General features: G+C 39.3%; 1 protein-coding gene across 1 annotated transcript; it reads left to right on the plus strand.

The window, feature by feature from the left end:
• The first annotated feature begins 1,733 nt into the window (after nt 1-1,733).
• Nucleotides 1,734-14,663, plus strand: LOC120743572. Its single transcript, XM_040047235.1, has 19 exons — nt 1,734-1,928; nt 2,087-2,122; nt 2,319-2,585; nt 3,109-3,378; nt 3,469-3,735; nt 3,824-4,096; nt 4,183-4,458; nt 7,153-7,431; nt 7,536-7,811; nt 7,923-8,300; nt 8,418-8,702; nt 11,632-11,874; nt 12,354-12,461; nt 12,584-12,599; nt 12,687-12,784; nt 12,932-12,976; nt 13,080-13,139; nt 13,358-13,420; nt 13,659-14,663. Exons 1-19 carry the CDS (start codon nt 1,892-1,894, stop codon nt 13,664-13,666), a joined length of 3,285 nt encoding a protein of 1,094 aa, XP_039903169.1. The 5' UTR covers nt 1,734-1,891; the 3' UTR covers nt 13,667-14,663.
• Nucleotides 14,664-21,121: the final 6,458 nt, after the last annotated feature.

The raw sequence follows: 21,121 nt of genomic DNA on the forward strand, positions 1-21,121 counted from the left end.
CGGGCCATCACTACCTGAAAGCATTATACAGTACACCAAGTGTCTATTCAGCCTAGTTATAGCTTTGCTCCAAGTGTGCTTTTGAAGGGGGAAAAACCTCCGATTAACAATCTTGCGACCTCAGTAAAGTGCTATCATCAAATCACATGGTTTTGGGTAAATTGTCAGTGGGAGCTAACAAATAATTGTTAATAACTTTCAGCTTCAAATATAACAACATTTTAAAATACAAACATACTAGAAACATATATGTGAGGAGCAGTCACACACAAATAAATCACTAGATACTGAGGTACAACCCCAGGCTTGGGTGACTTTGGTATATTGTATTCTTTTGATGTTGCATTTTGAGTTTTGTATTTGCTAACTTAAAGATTTTATTACTAGTTAGTTTAATTGAATTTATATTCTCTGCACTTAGTTTTAGTTATCTGGGTTCTCTTCTAGTTATATTTTGTTCCTCTTTTTCACTCATCTTGCTTAAGTCTTGTTATGTCAAGTGTCAAGTTTTGATGTTTGAGCAACAAATATTTATCTGTGCCATGTAGTATTTTTGTCCTTAAGAGTTAACACTGCATATGTTACAGCTGTACTTTTCTAACCTGTATTCGTCTGCTACTGTGCATGACATTTAATTTTGAATATAAAATGTGGTATTTTTGTTTGAGAATTCTGGTCGTGGGATGAGTTTCTCTGACAAACCTGCCACGCAATGGCTGACTATGTTGTTCCATTTGTCATTCCGATTTCCTAGTAGGTGAAACAACTCATATATTTCAGTATCTTAGCTGTAGTTTTTTAATGCAAAGACCTTTATTCCACTGTCTTGCATGAAGCAACTATTTTCTAACATTTCACTCTACACTTCCTCATTTATATATATAAAAAAACACAACAGCGGACTTTTTATTCAAAACCACAGGAGTATCAGATGCTGTAATACTTTTATAAACCCTGTTGATCTTTAACTGTATAGCATGTTTACTTGCACATCTTTCTGGAATGCATTATAAATATATAAAGAAGTTTGTTTGCATATGTATAAAGCTCAATGTCTGAGATGATGTCAAAGCCCTGATCTAGCAGCACATTGCAAGGTGCGAAAAAGAAGTTGAGCTCATCAACCACATGCTAACCATCAGTGTCATGGTCCCCTAATCCTCCTAAACTTCCTGCTCCAAGTTTAGTTTTTCTCCCTATCTCTCTCTCTCTTCTGTGCATGTGTGTCTGTCTGTGGGTGGGACCCACTACAGGTTCCTGCCTCTGGCTGAATGCAGCTGCAGCAATCTGCCACCCACATCATCTCATCAGGAAGCCACTACATAAAGCATTAGCTGAGGCTCCTTCTTTTTTCTGTTTTTTTTTTTTAAAGCATTGTTGTTCTAACAATCTGCCCCTGAGAAAATCTACATTCAGGCTTGAATTTATTTGCTACCTCCCGTTTGAACCCCAGATTTTAAGTAGTCTAAGACATAACAATGATAAGTTGTTCCATTTTTTTTCTTTGAATTTGTTTTTAAATTAAACCGTTGGTGACACTCTTATAATCTTAAAACACTACGACAAATCACTTTCCCAAACATTATTATCTGAGCAGTTACAATTTAGTTTCAGAAGCAGGGATCATATATAATGTCAGCTCTGCATACTCTCCACAGTAAAACAGGAAGTGTCAACAGTTAAAAATAAGATCTGTCATCAGTGTCCTCATGTAGGGCTTATAAAAGAGAAGTAGCAGTGAAGGGCTGAACACATAAAACGAGGTTGCAGAAAGCCTCTACTCCCATAATCAGGTGAAACATTATTATTTTCTCACATTCTCTGTTTCTCACTTCTGTTTCAGTGTTTCTGTTGTCAGTAGCAGTGACAGACTTTCAGGCTCAGTGTGAGGATGGGGCTCACTGTGCTCAGCGTGCTGTCCTTATTCTGTGAGTATAAGTAACTTCCTTTATTTGACCGATAAAGACTGAACTATATTGAGTGCTAAATGTTTGTCCAACTATTGATACTACTGGTAAAATTCTATTCATTAAAAAGGCTTTTATTTGCGACATGTGACCACTGATGATTGAATGATATGTTACAGTGCTGAATATTACCCTCTGCTGTGGAGACGCTCAAGGTAAATGAACAGCTTTCTTCCTTTTTTATTTTTCTATGGATTGATGTGTGAATAACATTCTTGTTTTTTCTTCATTTTTGCAAATTATATTAAAAATACATTAATAATTGCTTGTAAAGTGAGAAATCTTCCTCTGCATTAAGACAAAATCTGGTCTGAACTTTTTCTGTGTGTTTATGTTCATGTTGGATTTTAGATGCTGAGCTGAGCCTTAAACCAAATGTGTCCCATTTATTTGCTGGAGAGTCTGTAACCTTCATCTGTGACATGAGAGAGGGAAATGCCAAGGACTGGCTTTACAAATTCAACTGGAATGATCAAGAAATGGTCCACTTTAGTAAAAGTAGCTCCTACTCACTTTACCTGACAGCAGAGCTGAGTGGGGATTATCAATGTATTGGTCGCCGCAATGGCTTGAAAGATTTTACAAAACAGAGTAATAACCTGACTCTGTCCATATCAGGTAAGCTACTGTATCATATTTATTAGACTTTCATTCTCCAGTAGCACAGCTGTGTTAAATCCAGCATCAGAGTTTCAATTTATGTTATTCCAAAGTTTCTGTTTACCTAGTATTTTTCTTTTATTCTTGTTGATGTAATGATCTCTGCACAGCAGGGAGTGGACAGTAACATTAAGCAGATATTTCCTGCTAGGTTACAAACTCAGAGTCGACCTGTTAAGGCTGAAAATGTAGCAGGAAGTAAATATGTCAAGTACGATGTAACTTTCAGCTGAGCATTGTGAAAACTGGTGAAGATGACACCAAATTAGGAAGCAGTGTGAACTTTAGTGCATTACAGCATAGTGTATGTTATATATAGTATGATGTATGAGAGACGTGAGAAGAACTGGTCACATGAGATGCTGCCTTGATGAATTACTTCAGCCTTTTATTCTACATATTATGAGAAATTGTTAACGTTGAGGTTTTCCCAGAAAAAAAATGTATTAATAACAAAAACAATGTATTTTAAATCAAACAGCACTCAGACCCACGGCGACTATAACAGCAGACAGGACAACTATTCCAGTGGGGGGCTCGGTGACACTGACCTGCTCTGTTCAGAGCTCTGCTGGCTGGACATATGATTGGTTCAGACAAGTACCAGATTCTCGTGAAGTAGCAATTAATACGAACACTTTGCAGAACTTCATTAATGTCTCAGACGAAGGCATCTATCAGTGCAGAGGAAGAAGAGGAAACCCAGTTTTCTTCACAAACCTCAGCAAAGTGTATCACATTCAGAAAACATGTGAGTTTGATAACTTTTTGTAAGAAATAAAAGGACAAAGATTTATGATGACCAACCTTTTCTGTATTAATTCATTTTCGGTATGAAAAGTGTCCAACAGGGCCTTTGTGACTCTGCAACAGAACTGGACTCAGATATTCAGCGGTGAGATGATCACCATCAAATGTGAGATCCAAGGAGGAGAAAACACTGAGTGGCAGCATGAATGGAGAACAACAAGCTCAAAAACACCTCCCACACACAGTGAATACAACATCAGCAGTGCTTCATTTTCCTACAACGGGCAATATTGGTGTAAGGGTAGAAGAGACTTGTTCTTCTCAACAGCTTGGAGTGATGCGTTTACACTAAAAGTCTGTAAGTAAAATCACCTTTGAGTTTATTATCTACTCTTATTCATCTGACCAGCTATAGAAAAACATCTCTATTTTACTCTAACAAACAGCAAACAAACCCAGACCCACAATTACTGCTGAGAGAAGAACTATACCAGCTGGAGGCAATGCAACACTCAGCTGCTCTGTGGGGAGCTACAATGAGTGGAAATACTTCTGGTTCAGACGTGCCTCAGTCTTCTCAGAAATTCAGGTGATTAGAAACGACGAACCAGATCAAATGATCACTGTCACACAGGGAGGTATCTACTACTGCAAGGGAGGGAGAGGAAACCCAGTTTTCTTCACAGAGGACAGTGATCCAATCACTATTGAAAAAAGAGGTGAGTTTAAGCGTTTTCATTTGGATTAACATGGGATGCAGAAATATTTAAAACTGGACCAATTAGATTTTTGTTTTTGTAAACAGTTTCCAGCAAAGCAGTTGTGTCCCTGGAGCCCAGCTGGCCTCTGATATTCAGTGGCGAGAAGATCACTGTTAGATGTCAGATTTCTTTAGGTGGAAGCACTGAGTGGGAGTATGAGTGGAGCAAACCCGACTCAAGCACAGTTATGGCAAATAATGCATACTTAAATCTTAATGCATCTGTGATCAGCAGTGGAAGCTACAGGTGTATGGGTAAAAACAAACAGGAGCTGTATGCTGTGACAGAGTGGAGTGATGTCATCACACTGACAGTCTCTGGTAAGAAAGTTTCATTTTATTATGCCTATATAAGGCACAAGCGTAACATTATATAATAACTACATAGTGTAAGGCATTAATGATCTATTGGTGCATCGTTGATTATTTATAAAAACCTTATGGCATAATAAACATTACAACTAATAATGATGAAATCATTATTCTTCATTAATGGGTCATAGCATGTTTAATGAGCATTTTTGTTGTTTATAAAGTCACTGAGCAAGTGAGGTTAAATCTTTCAACAAGATGAAGACATTAGACTCATGAATATTAAAACCACCAACAATTTAAAGTGATCATAATTCAGGGTTATTTCACCCACAAACTCTGCAAATTCTATTTAAAAATCTTAGTGGTAGATCAGAGTGCACAGCACAGTATAAATGTCGACATTGGAAACTGGATTTGAAAACAGTTGCTAACCCCCACCTCTGCCAGTAGTGCAAAGGGAGCTGAAAACAGACAAGAGAAGGTAGTTGTAAGAATAGGCTGGACTCACCAACACTAAGACAAGCATCTGTGGGAAACATAAAATCCTGTGAGGTGAAGAATTCATTTAACAGAAAAGCCTTGTTTGTTAATGATCTACCATTAATAAAAGTCAAATGAAATATCCTCTCCTCATATTGTAGTGGGGTGGCTTAGTGGGCGAAGATTCCCATAATCTTCATTTGCCTTGGAAGAAGAGTCTCCACTGACAAGTTCAGTAGAGCCGGATAGACAGGTTAGATCCATCGAAGCTCCAGTTATAACAGAGAAGATGGAGAAGACTGAAGGAATACTTTGAAGAACTCATGAATGTAGAAAATGACAGAGAGGATGGAAGGGGAAAAGTTAGGAAGTGCAGAGGATTAGTAGGGAGGAAGTGAGTGCAGCTGATAAGCAGATGAAGAGTACAAAGGCAGCTGGTCCTGATGTCACATCAGTGGAGGTATGGAGATGTCCAGAAGAGAGGGCAGTGGGCCTTTTAGTCACATTGTTTAACACAAGCCTGAGGAATGGAGAACTGTATTGGTGCAGATTTTCAAGATCAAGTGTGAAATGTAGAGCTGTAGCAACAGTGACGAAACTGATGAGCCATAACATGAAAATATGGGAAACAGTTGTTGAAGCTAAGTTGAGAAGGGTGGTGATGATTAGTGACCAAGCAGGATGGAGTGATGGCTAGAAGAGCATTGCAGATGTGATATTTGCTTTGAGAGTGTCGATGAAAAGGGTAGAGAACGTCAGAATTGAATGCAATTTAATTTAATATAAATTTGAACAATACTGGGAGATCAAAGTAATATAGTTATATAATTAAAAAGGACTTTGGGGAATTATCTGCAATATGTACCTCTTAAAAAGTGCAATGTCTTGGGGCACTCTCATATTTATTTCCTGTGAAGTGAGAGTGAACACAATGAGATGTGAAGTGAAGTTCTGACCTTCAGTTCTAAGGTCAGAACTTAGTAACCTTGGGGGATACTCCCACTGGGTTTAAATCTGGGACTCTTCGCCATTTAACCTTAGAACTGAAGAAGCTTCTCGGATGAGAGGTGAAACGTCTTCAAGGAACTTAAGAAGTCCAGTCGCTTTTCTTTCCAAGCTCCTTAGACCACCTGCTGTTAAATTAGTTTCTTCTACCAAAATAAATAATAACAAAATTAGACTTTGATATTTGAATATTCCTTATTAAGACCTGAATATTCAATGTGCGGTCCTAATTTTTTCATAACAGTGCATTTGTTACCAACAGATGACTGCAAAAATAAACTGAATTTGATAAAAGCATATAACTGCAAATGTTAATATTTCATATATGTGATGCAAACATACATACTTGGTACAGGCTTAGTGCTACTGAATAAGGCTACGTTCACACTGCAGGCGAAAGCGCATCAAATCCGACTTTTTTGAGCCTATGCGACCCATATCCAATCATGGTATGACAGTTTGAACAGCACAAATCCGATATTTTAGAATCCGACCTGGGTTTCTTGCGTATGTGGTACTGAATCCGATACATATCTGATGTTTTAGAAAGCGACTGCTGTTTGAACGGTCATGTCGCATTAAATCCGTCTTTTACGTCACTGACACAAGACAGACGCCAATTATCAGCGCCCGAGATGACACTCCTGGCCATCCCGTGTAGATGTCAGTGAAACTGGTGGGAAGACAACGTTGGAGAAACGTGAACATTTTATTTGTACTGTATAATCTGCAGATTCTGACAGAAATCTACAACTATCCTTTGAAGCACCACTCCTCTCTAAAACAGCAATAAGGATCATTATCAGGCCATATGTAAATAACAAAAATTATTTTATAACTTAAAGCAAAATTGGGAAACATAAAGTCTGAAACAAGTCTTTATATTAAAGCCATCAGTCAAACAATATTGTTTGGTCTGGGTCTAAACAGAGCGCGTTGTGTGTGACGTCTTCTTTTGCGCATGCGGGCCGCATTGAGGGTTCACAGTAGAGCGCGTTTGCTGTCACATTTTATTTGTAGTGTGAACAAGCAGACAAAAAATCGGATTTGATCAAAAAATCTGAATTGAGCATTAAGACCTGCAGTGTGAACGTAACATAAGATATACTATGTATCGTTTAAGAATTGCTTGTAAAATTGTAATTGTCTCTAAAGCAAAGGGGCAGTAATTGTTTCACTGTAATTTTATTATACTTTTTTTTCTAAACTAAACAGGAAACAGACCAAAGGCCAGCATCAGTGCTGACAGTAGAGTCTTTCTAGAAGGTGATACAGTCACCCTGACTTGCTCTGTGACACCATCTACAGCTGGTTGGAGTTACTACTGGTACAGAGGCAAGAAAACCTCAGAACCACTGACGATGGCAGAAGTTGTTCTCCACTCAGATGGACAAATCGGTGTATCACAGGAAGGAGACTATTGGTGCAGAGGAGGACGAGGCAACAAAATTTACTACACAGACTACAGTGATGTGATCAGTATTAAAAAAACTGGTGAGTCATGGTGAATTTCCCTTTATTTAATTAATGGAAGATGTTAAAAAGTAATTTAATTAGTTATTTTTTTATTTTTTTTTATTTTTTTATCTGTTTAACAGTTAGAAACAGGCCTGCTGTGACTCTGCATCCAAACTGGCCTGAGGTATATAGAGGAGAGACAATCACTTTGAAATGTGAGATCCCAGGAGGAGACACTGAGTGGGATTATGAGTGGGCAACAAGCAGCTCACATCAACCTCCAAACCAAAATGAATACAAGATTAACTCTGTTTCTGCATCACACTATGGGCACTACTGGTGTAAGGGCAGAATGAGAAGTGCACAACAGAATTCAACAATGTGGAGTGCATCCTTTGAACTAAAGATAGTTTATGGTGAGTGAATTATAAATGTAATGTGAATTGTATGCTTGCATTTATTAACAGAAGATCTGCCCTTAAGGTTCTTGTTCTTGATCTCACTCTGAAAATATAATTTTCCAATAGAACCCCGTCCTGTCCTCACTGTGTCTCCATCATGGCTGAGTCCTGGAGCCTCAGTAACTCTGAACTGTGAGGTTGAACATCCGTCTGCAGGATGGAGCTTCTACTGGTATAAACTTATTAAACAGGAGTCAGGCATGTATCACCCCTACCACTATTACCCCTATGACTATCACTCCAGACACAGACACTGGATTCATCATAATAGAATTAATCGCCTCTACAAGTATGAATTATTACCTGGAAGCATCAGTGGGACTGCACAGGACTCCTACATCATTCATGGACAGACACACACAGCAGGATATGTGTGCAGAGCTGGAAGAGGAGACCCAGAGTATCACACTGATCACAGTCAACCAAAGTTTGTCTGGTCTGCAGGTCAGTATTTTTGCTCCTAATTTAAAAAGGAAAAAAAAAAAAGTGTTACTATTGCATTCACAGTCTTCAATCTATTAATCTCTCAAGAAAAAAATGACAGTTCTTGTTTTTCTCTAGATGTAAATTCAGCAGCCTCTCTCACAGTCAGTCCTAACAGTGTGCAGCACTTCATTTATGATTCCGTATCTCTGAATTGTTCTGGAAACTCTTCTCAGTGGAGAGTGATGACATTTAGTCAGGACGGCTATCTGAGAGAACTCCGGGAATGTGGAAACTGGGGGATAATGACTGAATCCACATGCAACATAGATCTTCACTGGTTCCTCCGGTACCAAGATGCTGTGTCCTGGTGTGAGTCTGAATCAGGACTGTTCAGCAATGGAATCAACATCACTGCACCTTGTAGGTCTTTACATCCCTAATTCTAAAGAGTTTGGACGCTGTGTAAATTATAAATTAAGAAAGAAAACAGTGTCTATGTTTAAGCTTTTAAAATGAGAAAGTGTATAATTGCAAGAAATAAGTCATTTTGAATGTGGTGGCAGCAACGCATCACAAAAAAGGGAGAGGGCCACATTTACCACTGTCTAGCATCTCCACTTCTTTTAACAACAGTCTATAAACATCTGGGGACTGTAGAAACCAGTTGCTGGAACTTTGGGAGAGCAATATTATCCCATAGTTTTCTGATAGAGGCTTATAGCTGCTCAACAATCCTGGGTCTTCTTTGTCATTTTGTGATACACAAATTGTTTTCAAATGGTGAAAGACTGGGACTCCAGGCAGCCCAGTTCAGCTTCTGTACTCTTCAAATATGCAAGGCCTTTCATGAAAGAAGTCATCTTGATGAGAGCATATTTTGCTCTAAAATCTCTATATACTTTTCAACATTAATGGTGCCTTTTCAAATGAGGTCAAAGAAGCTTTCAAAGAAAAGTGTCTGGACTTCTTTAAGTTTCTTGAGGATGTTTCACCTCTCATCCGAGAAGCTTCTTCAGTTCTAAGGTCAAATGGTGGGGAGTCCCAGATTTAAACCTAGTGGGAGTATCCCCCCACAGAGGGACAAAAGGATCCCCTGATGATCCTCTAATCGCCTGAGCCAAGGTGTGAAACTGGGTGTGGGTTCCAATCAGCCAGAGTTTCGGGTGTGTTCATTGTGAAACCTGGCCCCACCTTATCATGCGAATTCCTGAGGACAGATGGCCCAGGATGTGAGTGGGCGTTAAGGCATCTGGGGAGGGAACTCAAAACTGACAGGGGAAGACACAAAGGACAACTGTTTGCCTTTCCTGGACTGCGCTGTGCACATTGAAGAGAATGGTAACCTCAACATCGAAGTTTACCGGAAGCCCACAAACACGGACCAGTACCTCCTCTTTGACTCCCATCACCCTCTGGAACACAAACTTGGAGTAATTAGGACCCTACACCACCAGGCAGAACATGTTCCCTCTAAGCCTGAAGGAAAAAAGAAGGAACGCACACATGTAAAGGAAGCACTCAAAACATGCAGTTGTCCTAAATGGGCGTTCTTAAAGTCAGCAAAGATGCACAGAAAAGAAGGTCCGACACCAGCGAGGGAGGATAAGAAGGACAGACGCAACAACATTGTCATCCCCTATGTATCAGAAAAACTCAGGAGAGTTCTCTCCAAGCATGACATCCCGGTGCATTTCAGACCCAGCAACACGCTCAGACAGAAACTGGTTCACCCGAAAGACAAAACGCCAAAACACAGACTTAACAATGTGGTGTATGCTGTACAGTGCAGCGAGGAATGCCCAGACCTCTACATTGGAGAGACCAAACAGCCACTTCACAAGCGCATGGCACAACACAGAAGAGCCACCTCCACAGGACAAGACTCAGCAGTCCATCTGCATCTAAAGGACAAAGGTCACTCTTTCGAGAATACCAATGTTCACATTTTGGACAGAGAGGACAGATGGTTTGAAAGAGGAGTGAAAGAAGCCATCTATGTCCACTGTGAGCGACCATCTTTGAACAGAGGCGGGGGTTTACGACACCAACTCTCTGCCATCTATAATCCAGTTTTGAGATCCCTCCCCAGACGCCTTAATGCCCACTCCCATCCTGGGCCATCTGTCCTCAGGAATTCGCCTGATAAGGTGGGGCCAGATTTCACAATGAACTCACCCGAAACTCTGGCTGATTGGGACCCACACCCATTTTCACACCTTGGCTTGGCGATTAGAGGATCATCAGGGGGTCCTTTTGTCCCTCTTTGGGGGGTTACTCCCACTAGGTTTAAATCTGGGACTCCCCACCATTTGACCTTAGAACTGAAGAAGCTTCTCGGATGAGAGGTGAAACGTCTTCAAGCAACTTAAAGAAGTCCAGACGCTTTTCTTTGCAAGCTCCTTTGACTACAATGACCTGGATGACTGAGAACCTTCACATACTTTTCAGATGAGCCACAAAACTCATATTCCATAGTCACTAAAGCACCTTAAACCATCAGAGATCCAAACTTTAGAACTGAGCCCTAATAACAGCGTGGATGGTCCTTCTTTTCTTTAGTCCAGTGGATGTGGCATTTATGTATTTCAAAAAGAATTTCGAATTTGTATTAATGTAAACAAGAAAATAATTTTCCGCTTCATTTCGGTTTCATTCAAATGAGTTTTGGCCAAAACAAGACACTGAATGATGTTCCCACATGGCATCGTCTTTGAATGTTAGACCTGTAGCCTGTATTTCTGAATGGCATAGTAACCTTGAAACACTGACTAATCTGCAACATAGAAGTGCAAACAATCAACAGAATACTGTATGTACCACATTAGTTTATATTGCATTAAGGAAAAAAATTCTATCCTTGCTGCAAGTCATCTTATTACAATGTGTATACAGCAGAATAGAACATGCATTTATACAATGTTTGACATGTTTCATTATATGGTTCAATATCTACATTTTTGAAATATATTTTCCACATAATTATGACGATACCAAGAGTAATAAGTGGCACCAACAGGATTTAAATTCACAGTATAGCCATTGCACACATTGTGCTCATTTCTGAGTTATTTATTTATTTACAAATAAATCCAACACTGCAGAGGATGAAGCAGAAATGTGAGCCCATGATTATAGGTGTGGTAATAGCTTTGTGTCATAACAGAATTCATAATTATGAGACGATGTAGCCAAAAATGCATCTGAAATGCAGCTATAGCTTAAATGATCATGCTGTGGTTAAAAGTGTGAGGAAAAATAATACTAATAAAACACAACAAAGAACAGGATTAGAGCTGTTGATGCCACTGTCTTCATTTACCAAACAAGGATATTTTAATGGCTTTTACAGCTACTGATGTGATCCTGGTGAGCCCTGTCCATCCAGTCAATGAAGGGGACTCTGTTGCTCTTGGCTGCAAGTTGAGGAGAGGAAACTTCAATTCCACTGTTGCATTCTACAAAAATGGGAAACTAATTCAAAATGATGACCGAGAAAAGCTAAATATCCCTGCAGTGTCAAAGTCTGATGAAGGTTTCTACAAGTGTGACTATTCAGGGCATGAGTCACCAGAAAGTTGGATGTCAGTAAAAGGTAAGTGTGAACGATACAGTTGTAGACAGAAAAGAAATACCCTGTTGTCTCTGTTTCAAAAGATTTAAACAAAAGGCTCATGAAATAAAACCAGCCGGCCAGTAGTGACAGTCTTCAAAATCTAAGTGTGAAAATGAAGAAGATTAAAAGGTTAAAAGAAGGTTAAAATGGTCCTACGCACGTAAAGTATGCAAACCCTTATTTTGAACTAAAACTGTATTTTATAGTTTGTATGTTTAGCCATTTTTATAAATCGTTGATTATTGCATCTTCCAGTCATTACTGTGTAACCCTTTACAATATTTTTCATCTCCACAGTTTTAAGAGATGACTTTCTGATTTAACAAAACATTTACAGAAATCTTCAGACACGCCAGAAAATGCCTGTCAGGTTCAAAGTGTCCTTTGCCCATGATGTATCCCATTGATTGGGTTATATCATTATAGATTAAGCTAATTTTTATTCTTTATCATTACAGGATCCAGATCTTCACTTTCTGTCTCTCTAATCACGGGGCTGGTTAGTGGTATCTCACTGATTCTCCTGCTGTCCCCGCTGCTCTATTCTTGGCACAAAAAATCAAAGGGTGATTTATTTATTTTTTTAATTTCATATATTAACTGCCAGACACTGCCATGGTATGGACAATTATTATGTTTATTTGTAATACTCACTCATTTAATATTATTGCTACTGTCTTCTCCATAGGTGCACTTTGTATCAGGTTGGTAAAACACTTTCTTGTCTTGTCTCCAGTAAACAAACACTATGTAACACATTCATTGTAACTTGAACCTGCTTAAAACCTCAGACCAGCCCAGTCTCAGGAAACCAGTCAGGCTGCTGCTACAGTTCAAACTATGAGCCAGGATGAAAATCAGCAGCAAATATATTCCTCTCTTCTTCACGGTCAGCCACACACCTGTTACAAAATAAGAGCATTTACAGCTGAACCTTTCTATACTCATGTTTATATTCACAGTTATAATATAGCTGCAAGTTTACTGCACACAGAATGATTATTTTGTCATTGTCTTGATTCTCACTGACCCAAAGGTGACATGAACGTCTATGAGTCATGCAGACCTTCTGAAAACACTGGTACAGTATAAGATATGTCTTTTTTTATTATTAAAGATGACATTTAAATCTTATTTTTACTGAGAAATAAAAATGTAAAATAGTGCAGTTGTCCTCATTTTAGGTGGACGGACAGATGACTACAGAAATATCTCTCTTCAGCTCAGAAGTGTCGAACAGAGGAGTGAGTACAAAAAATATGAAAATACAAAACAGATTTTCAATTATAATTGCAAATGTATCATGTAGCCAAAAGCATGTGCACTTCTGAAATCATACCTCTAAATCTATGTAACATTTAAGTTTCAGTGAATAAAATATCATTTGTATACTGTACCATTTAAATTTTAAAGGCCCTTCAGAGTCATGATACCCACATATATTTTCCATGTTAATATACAGGAAAGCGTGATGATCCAGAGGAAACCTCTGACTACCATAATGTAGATCCAAACTCAGCTACAGGTACAAATATTAAATGTACCAAATATTTAGTTTCAGGGATGAAATATGCATCACATATGTGTGTTGGGCTACATGTGTGTTAACTTCAAGGGAGCTTTAATTAGATGTCCTAATAATAATAAGAAACTCATTTGTAGCCCTTTTAAAAACACGCCTTCAGTATCATTAAACCTGTTCTTTAGTTAGTTTTATTTTATTCTGTTTTCATTTATTTCATTTTATTTATTTACATTTGAAGGTCCCTAAAGGGAGGCACGGCATCAATAAAACAAGAGAAGGTCAACAGCAACATGAAAAAACAAACAAAAACATAAAAAAAATATTATGTCAGTGATATGGCAGCATATGGCTTCATGCTGAGAAAGAAGTATAAGGAAGGTCAGAGGGAGCTTCACTGTGTCTTTGTGGATCTAGAGAAAGGATATGGTGCCAAGCGTGTGGGGTACTGCGTGAGGATGTCAGGAGTAGCAGAAGAGTATGTCAAGGTGGTGCAGGACATGTATGAGGACAGTGAGACAGCAGTCAGGTGTGTGGTTGTATCTTAGCAGTTCAAGCTGGGGGTGAGATTACATCAGGAATCAGCTCTGAGCCCCTTCTTGTTTGCAGTAGTGATGGACAAGATGACAGATGAGGTCATGCAGGAGTCTCTGTGGATTATGTTGTTTGCAGAAAACATTGTGATGTGTAGTGAGAGTAGGGAGTAGGTGGAAGAGAGACTGGAGAGGAGGACGCATGCACCGGCGAGAAGAGGAATGAAATTCAGTAGAAGCAAGACAGAACACATGTGTATGGATAAGAGACAGTTTAACAGTGAAGCTGCAAGGAGTAGAGGAAGTGAAGGTGGATAAGTTCAACTGAGAGCCCCAAGGAGAGTGCAGCAAGGGTGGGTAAAGAGTGGGCAGGGGTGATTTGTGACATATGGACAGCAGCGAGATTGATAGGGAAGGTTTGCAAGACTGCACGACTATTTATTTGTAAATGATCAATTAATAAATTAATTGTTATTGTAATAATTATTATTGTAATTGTATAAATGTTTACAGTATAATTCAGAATTTGATATCAAACTAAAGGGAAATTACCAAGACACTTCCAACTCTAACAATACTAAGCTCCTAAGAATCATAATTGTACTGGTGACCATGTCACATGATCACCAGTATAAACATGCTCATGAGTATCATGATGAGTAATTCTGTGTGTAAATATATACGAAACATATAAACATGAGGAAGTTTGAATTTTGTAGAAGTGTTTTTATGATGAAACTATTGTATATAAGTATAAAGTGTATTAAGTAGTTTTTCACATTGAACTGTATCCCATTTTCTCATTATTGTAATCGCGTTTCTACTAAAATAAAAAATATTAAATTACTTAAATGTTGTTGTAGGAAGCTCCATTTCTTGCACTAGTCGCTCTATCACAGTAACATTTTAAAAATTTCTGTATTTCCAACCATGTTTTGTTTCAGTCTTGGTGACTTAAGTACTTGAGCTTATATTTATACTTTGTGTTTGATTTGACTCATTAGATTACGACACAAGATGTGAAGTATTTTCTCAAGCCAGGTGCTCGGCTGTGTGTTGACTCACACAGGTGGTCCTCTTGGGGTACAACATATCTACCTTCCTCCATCATATCTCCTTGCTGTCTTCCTTTAAAAGTCAGAGTTCCATTTAAAGTTCCTACTTGCTTCTCCAAACTCTTGTCTTTCCTCTCTTGCTGTCCTCAACACACCACCTCTCTCTCCCCTTCCTTTGTCTATGGAAAACAGTAGCACAGTTTCTACTGGCACCTTGTTGTCTTGCAGCACCAGAGGAGGCCCCAACCTATGTAACATGGAAATCACATTATTTATGATGCATGTGTTTGATTTGGCAAATATTTTATATTAGACCAGTGGTTCTCAAACTTTTCACACTGAGTACACCCTCATAAAATATATGGCTCTTGAAGTACCACCCTTATGACCAATATTAAAGCACAGTAGTATAGGCCTATTTAACACCATATACAGTTTACATGAGACAAATGTATTTGTTATATGAATATGTTTATTTTAACTGTCATAAACAGGATGTGAAAAGTAATAATAATAAGAAGAACTGTACTGCATTAAAACATTCACAACAGGTGGGATATCCGGTCTTTAAGTGATGACGTATGAACCCTGCTTCCAGGTCAAAACTAATCTGCATTTATTAAGGCTTTGTGTTTTTAACATGTTTTAATGTTTTGTATCTTGTTCTATTTGATCATTGATCATTGTCGACCTCTCTCGGTTTTCATTACAGCTATACATTTTAAAGCTGAGTTTTTAAAACCTTACGATGTAACTACAGCCCAGCCCATGCAGCAGTATATGAATGAGTAACCTTGTAATGTGGATGGATTATCTCAGTTGTTCTCCTGACTGAAGTTTTGTCCGTTATAGCATCCTGCCATGCGATTGCATTTGTCCCTAACCTTCGGGAACCATCACGTTAACTTTCATCGAATGGAAAAATGTTAGCGTTCACCCTCCAGTTTCACTGTTTATATTATGCTAACATAGCTGTGTCGCTAGCCACTACATAGCCCAACTTCAGTAACCCTACAAACACCACTGCTGTTTAGTTTTCCGTCTTCATTTATGTTAAAAGTGATAGCAGAGCTGTATGTTTTAGATTTTGCTGTGGCAGTTAAGCCAAGAGAAGCATTGCCAGGAATTATTGAAACTCAATGTAAAAGCACAAGATGGTGATGTGGTAAAATTTGACACAGATTATGCACAGCTTTATATCAGCTGTGTAAAAAGACACAGATCTGATTAAGGTCATTAAGTCCCCAAAACAACTAACATTAAGATATAATTTAGTTTGTGACACAAGTAATTAAAACCATCTGAAAGCGTCCACAGGAAAACAAAAAGAAACTAAAAGCACCCAGCCCTGGACACTGAGAATGACCAATGCATCAGCGGGTGATGTTCTGAGAGAGGTGGTCTAACTGAGCTGACACACAGACAAACAGCCACACACAGTCACAAACGTGCATTCCCACCCTCATGCACGCATATGCAAATACTCGCACACACATGGAGACACACAGAAATGAACACAGTACACACACACTCCCCATACATACTCTATACCCTCAAGCCTGTGGAACATCAGAGGCAGATGATAGATATGGACAGACCAAGTGGAACACAGCTTGGCTGAAGCAAAACTCGGGTGTGGGAGGCACACAGTGCAGGTGGAGCGCTGATGACTTTAACTGAGATTATTGTTGGGCGGTGGATGTAATACTTCGAGGACTTCCTTAGTCCCACTAACACATCAATGCACTTTTCATCCCGGTCGCGGAACAGCGGACCAGCTCTTTACCCTATCAAGTCTAGCCAACCAGTCTACATGTATTTTGTGGACTTGGAGAAGGCATTCGACCGTGTTCCTCAGTGTGTTATGTGGGAGGTGCTTTGGGAGTATTGGGTGCCTGGCCCGTTGCTATGAACCATTCGATCCTTATACACCCATTGCAAAAGCTTTGCCTGCATAACCAGCAATAAGTCAGACTTGTTTCCATTGGGTGTTGGACCCCGCCAGGGCTGCCCTATGTCACCGTTTCTGTTCATTATATTTTGTGGACACTTGGGCATGCTAACCATCTTTGAAAGGTCAGAAATTAATCAGGCATAACATCTAACAACTAAAAACATATTTTTCCTGTTCATGAATGGCAGTAAATAATTTGGAATCTTAGTACTTATTTCTTTTCTAAGAAATAAACAAGAGTAACTGGGGGCCACACAGCAAAGCTGTGTTCTCTAATGTGTCTCTATCCTTTCTTATACTTTTTCTTCTTCCTTTTCATCTGTCCATCCCATGAAGTGTACAATAAAACATTTAAAATGTGGGTACACAGTGATGTGGGGACAAACTGACTGACAAGTATAGCTTGACACATTTACATCTCTGTCACTTTGTTGAGCAGCAGTTAAATATGTATAAAGAGATGTGAGTCAGAAAATCACAAGAAGAACAAATATAGTATTTGTACAGCAGCTGTGTTTGCAGTTCTGCTCTGCAAATATCAGACTGACAGAGTCTTGTATGTGGTCAGCAAAACGGCTGTAAAATCTGAATTTATTCCAATTGTTCTCAGTGCAAACAGTTTATAGAAGAGACACATGGTATTTTAATCAAATGGGTTTTGGATTTCAATAAAAGTGTTCTGTATTTGTAGCTCACTGTGCTTCAGTGTGCTTTATAACTAAATAATTGTGTCCTGTAGTTTGAACAGCTTCCTGTTCATTTTTTTTTTAAATTTCAGCAGCATTTCCCTTTGAACCTTTTGAACTGGTGGCCCAGTGGTTACTAAGTGCTAAAAAACAAAACAAAACAAATCAAAAAATCTTAAGGATTACAACAGTTACAGCTACTTTTATGGGCACAGAGATAAGCTGAGAGAGTGGGCAGGAATTCACCTCGTGTTCACTTCTGGTTAAGGACTCAATTTCTGTTTTGCTTCAGCTAACTCATTTCCTGTGGATGAATTTATGAAAAACCACAACTGAACTATAAAAGAGTTCATGTTTGTGGGAGACTTTACATCAATGAAGCTCAGCTTAAAATTAAAAGGGAAGTATTTTTAGTTATAGTTTTAACTCTTGCATTAAAAAGTGCAGGATTACAAACAGCTTCTGTGTTTGGTAATGGTTTTGTGTGCTGGTGATTAGAGTGCACCAGCAGTTTATGACTGCGAGGTAGCAGAGGTGGCCTACTGGTTGATCACATCGATGACAGGAGGGAAATAAAAGTATGTTGTCTTGCTTGCTAATATTTTTTATCTCTGCAGTTATACCTCTATGTCAGTTTGAACCCATCTAATATATGTATTTTTTTAGACTTCAAATGTAGAGTTACCTCAATGACCCAACAGCAAACGCTTGTGAGGGTAATTATTTTTTGGTGATAAAGCTTCTACCAAACAAAGCTAGCAGGCAAAGATGAGACGTGATGTGATGCTAGTAATGGTTTATGACAAAGTGAATTTCACATGTCAGCATACAGTGCATTCAGTCTTTATATGGTATGTGTGCATTTACTTTGCCTTATGGTAGACACTGTGAATAATGGCTGATTTAGATTTCTCTGGTGAATCTTCGTAAAGCCTATGATGTAACCTACATAAGTTTTTGTAGGTTGTACAACAACCATAAGAATTTATGGTTGTGTGTGGTACATTATGTGTTCCTGTCCTGGTGTTTTATATGTGGCAGCAATCATGATGGAAACAAACAATCTTTATAGGGATCTTTATTTCCCTTTTTTTGTTCATTTGAATCCTAGGATTCTACTACAAACGTGTGTTCTTCCAGTTTTTATGTAACTATTTGGTAGATTTTCCAAGAAACCCCACCTTGCTGAGGTCAGAAGTTGTTATTTCTGTGTAAAAGGAAAGAAGCAGAAAACTCTTTGTTTCCTTCACAGCTCTTTGGTATCTGCTGTGCTGCTGCTTCACTCTCTCTCTTTACAGAAAGTTGTAGAAGTTTTCAGACGTGTCACTGCTGGATGTGAGGATGGGAGCCACTTTGCTCTGTGAGCTGGGCCTATTCTGTGAGTACATCACTGACTCCTATTGTTTGATTCATACTGATCCATAAACATGTTTTAGTAAGAAGAACAGAGCATCAGTCATTTGTACCATTTCAGGTCATGTGATCAGAGGACTCTCATGTTTTGTTATTAATATGTTTTTTGATGGTTCACTCTAATCTGAGTCAGTGTGTGGAGCTGGTTTAGTTTATCTAAGAAAGATTTGTTTCTACATCAGATATAATGTGATGTATTTAAGATCTTAATATAAATGGAACCAATCATAGTACACTGGTAAAACCCCAGGTGTTTTGTTTACGAGATATTTGAGTGTCTACGGAGTTTCTTGAAGAGACGCTTCTTCAGTTCTAAAATCAAAAAAATGGAGAGTCCCAGGAATTTAAACCCCAATGGTGGTGTCCCTTACTGTCTGCACCTTCATTGCAGTTTTGAGATCCCTACTGAGTAGCCAGTATAGTACACATGATAGTGTAAGGCAAGGTTGGTGATACATTATTGAATTATTTAATAATGTAATGTATGTAATGTATTACATACATTATATTCTTTCTATTCGTAATCTGTCCTTTTATTACGTCTTCCCCTCTTTTTTTTTTTTGCTCCTGTTTGTCCTGCCTTAGACACTGTCATACATAAACAATACTACTTAATGTAATAACTAGGGATGGGACTCAATTAAAAAATTAATCTAATTAATTAGAGGCTTTGTAATTAGTTAATCTCGATTAATCACATTTCATTGCACAGGAAAATTTTCCCCAAAGCCAATAAAATGTCTTTTTATTGGAAATGGTTTTAGTGGGCGACAGAATCAAATAATGGACATGGACATGAATATTGTAAACTCAAGCTCTTTTAATTTATGGGGAAAAAAAACAAACATTTAAAGTGCATTTCGATTCAAAACAGAGAAACACAAATAATATCCCTGGCCAAACCTGGGCAGACTTAAAAATAAAGTTCTATTTACTTTGAGTACATTTTCAAAATGGTGACTGACCAGCATGCAGTGGCAGTCTGTCTCGCTGATGGTGGATTCTGCTCTGTAGAAGCTCAGGGCCCTGTTACACAGTGCTTGCTTATCTGAATCAGAGTCTAAAGACAATGAAGAGAGGAGGAGGCTCTTTGTCTTTGTTGGCTCCTTTGTGGTGGCATCTTTACACTGTTCCTGCAGCAGGGCCTCAAGGCTGGGCCAAACCTCTTTTTGCTCTCCCCTTGCAAGACACTTTAAATCCTTAAAGCGTGGAAAAAAAACCAGAAGAGAAAACAAACAAAAAAGAGCAACATAATAAATACAACACCATCACAATAAACTAGCTAACAGTAGATAACAGTAGATACTTAATATTACATGTTATTGTGCAGCACGCAAGACTGACAGCACACAATGTGCTTTGAGGCAGCAGCCAAGAAAGATGTATTTTGTGTCTGTGAACACCCGTATGTACACCTGTGTGCACAACTGTGTGCACAACTGTGTGGATCAGCACACTTGTATTCAAAAGGTTTCTCCATGCAACGATGTGGGGAGCCATAGCCCCGTCCCCCAGGGCATGAAGCAGGTATGGAGGAGATCCAGGCCCCAGACATCCAGAGGGCCCAGAGTACGAGGACCCAAGGAGGACCACCAAAGGGACAACCGTGCCACCCTCCTGGGAAGGGCTGAGGAGAGCCCCATACGAGGGGTCACCCAGCAGCCATGGAGCACAGGTCAGAGGGGGTTGCAGTGACGTGCCCGCGGGCTCTGCTGGCAGCCGACTGTGCCAGAGAGGACCGAGCCCCAGGCCCAGAGGCCTGAGGGTGCCCCACGCCAGAGAAGAGGCCCAGCTGAACCACAGGCGCCAGGTCCCACCAAGCGGCCACCAGGAGTGAGCCGGTACATACATGAGTGCCCAGCCCCAGACACCAAGAACCACCAACGCACCCACGTCTGAGGGCATCAGCCACCGGCAGGGAGTGTGGTGAGGGGACATAGGACTCCATACATACTGAGATGTTCCCAGAGAGGTGGAGTCTAAGACCCAACCTGACATATAGACACAGACGTACAGGCACTCACAGACACAAACGTGTATTCCCACCCCCATATACACATAAG

This window comes from Simochromis diagramma, unplaced genomic scaffold (assembly GCF_900408965.1).
Source record: "Simochromis diagramma unplaced genomic scaffold, fSimDia1.1 OVJJ01000657.1, whole genome shotgun sequence".
Taxonomy (NCBI): domain Eukaryota; kingdom Metazoa; phylum Chordata; class Actinopteri; order Cichliformes; family Cichlidae; genus Simochromis; species Simochromis diagramma.